We start from the raw sequence: 1,411 nt of genomic DNA, 5'->3' as shown, positions 1-1,411 counted from the left end.
TCATTTCTCTTTTCTGTTTTATTTTAGTTGCACTTTATTTTTGGTTTAGCAAAATATAAAAATAGCCCCAAAAATAGTGTGTCAAAATAATCCACTGTTCTAAGAAGTTTTACCTCAGAATAAAAATAGTTTAGTATTTGGTAAAATATATTAGGAGTATAACTAATTGTTTTGATGTTGTTTTAATCACTTTAGGGTATTTAAATATCTTATAAAGATGTTGTTACTCCATCAATAATATCCATGATTTATTTGTCACATTAAGAACAATTTAGATTTGAGTTATGAAAACTTTAATTGTTTGACTTGATTTTAAATTTGAATTTGAATCGTTTTTGAACCATCGCGAGATTAACAACAATAACCGAGGTGACGTGGCATCATTAGCGTGGAATTACTATAGCCTGAATATCCGGGCGTCACAGACATGTTGGCCACGCTGCCTACCGCGGCCTGGAGTTCGACGCCGGCAGCGTGGAGCTGCTCTTCCATGGCTTGCCGGCGCCCGGCAGCGTCGGGGGTCCGACTGTGAAGCAGGAACCGGACGGATGCCAGGAGGGTGAAGGCCCCCTCCACCCCGCGGAGCGCGTCCTGAGCGTGCTCCCTGGCGGCCTCGAGCCTGCTCAGAGCGAGCCACTCGTCGTGGTCGTCGCGGTCGCGGCAGAGGTCGCTGATGCCGGCTACCGGCCTCGACGGGACGGCACCACAGCCATGGAGCGCCAGGAGCTCGGCCACCACCATGGTGAATATGACACCGGAGAGGCAGCCGGATGCGTGCTCGACATGGGTCATGGCGGAATGCAACAAGGTGTACCGCCCCGCGGCGTTGCGGGTGTCCAGCACCAGCGGGGACGCCAGCACCCTACGCGCGGCGGCGACACTTTCCTCGACGCGGGCGCAACCGTCGTGCGCCCGTATGGCCACATACTGGTACATCTTCTTCCATTGCGGCGGCTGCGCCATCTCTCTCTCTCTCTCTTTCTCTCGGTGCACCACAAAGTATGTCCCTAAAAAATTTCAGAATTTTTCGAATTTCTTTGATTGTGCTGTCACACCAGGAGCCTTTGCTCCCAGGTGTAGAAAGGTACTTTCGGGCTAAGAGGTACACTTTAACGTCCACGTCGTCGCGTGAGAACCTGGAGGAACAAGGAGGGTCGCGTGCAGGAGACCAACGACAACAAATCTACATGGCAAGCCGTACTTAGCGCCTGGTACCTTAGGTATTTTTACTCAATCTAGTCAATGACACATGGGACCTACTTGACATGGTGTAGTAGTATACGGGTCTAGGGGTTCGTGGGTATGGGTATTGCTTTCCCGTACCCGTACCCGTACCCGCTTTATCCGATGGGTACAATTTTTTTCCACTTAGAAACCCTATTTCCCATACCCTCACCCTAATAGAGTTTTT

The 1,411-nt window shown here is 49.7% G+C and overlaps 1 protein-coding gene across 1 annotated transcript in view; it reads right to left on the bottom strand.

Moving 5' to 3' along the window:
* The window catches only part of LOC123064959 (uncharacterized), a 5,771-nt gene extending 4,808 nt beyond the window's left edge, over positions 1 to 963 (bottom strand). The window contains exon 1 of the mRNA XM_044488342.1: positions 430 to 963. Coding sequence (XP_044344277.1) covers positions 430 to 963 — 534 coding nt within the window. The remainder of the gene's footprint in view (positions 1 to 429) is intronic.
* Between the last annotated feature and the right edge of the window lie 448 nt (positions 964 to 1,411).

This window comes from Triticum aestivum, chromosome 3B (assembly GCF_018294505.1).
Source record: "Triticum aestivum cultivar Chinese Spring chromosome 3B, IWGSC CS RefSeq v2.1, whole genome shotgun sequence".
In the NCBI taxonomy this organism is placed as follows: domain Eukaryota; kingdom Viridiplantae; phylum Streptophyta; class Magnoliopsida; order Poales; family Poaceae; genus Triticum; species Triticum aestivum.
The sequence above is the reverse complement of the archived record's forward strand: the minus strand, read 5'-3'. Positions and strand labels throughout refer to the sequence as shown.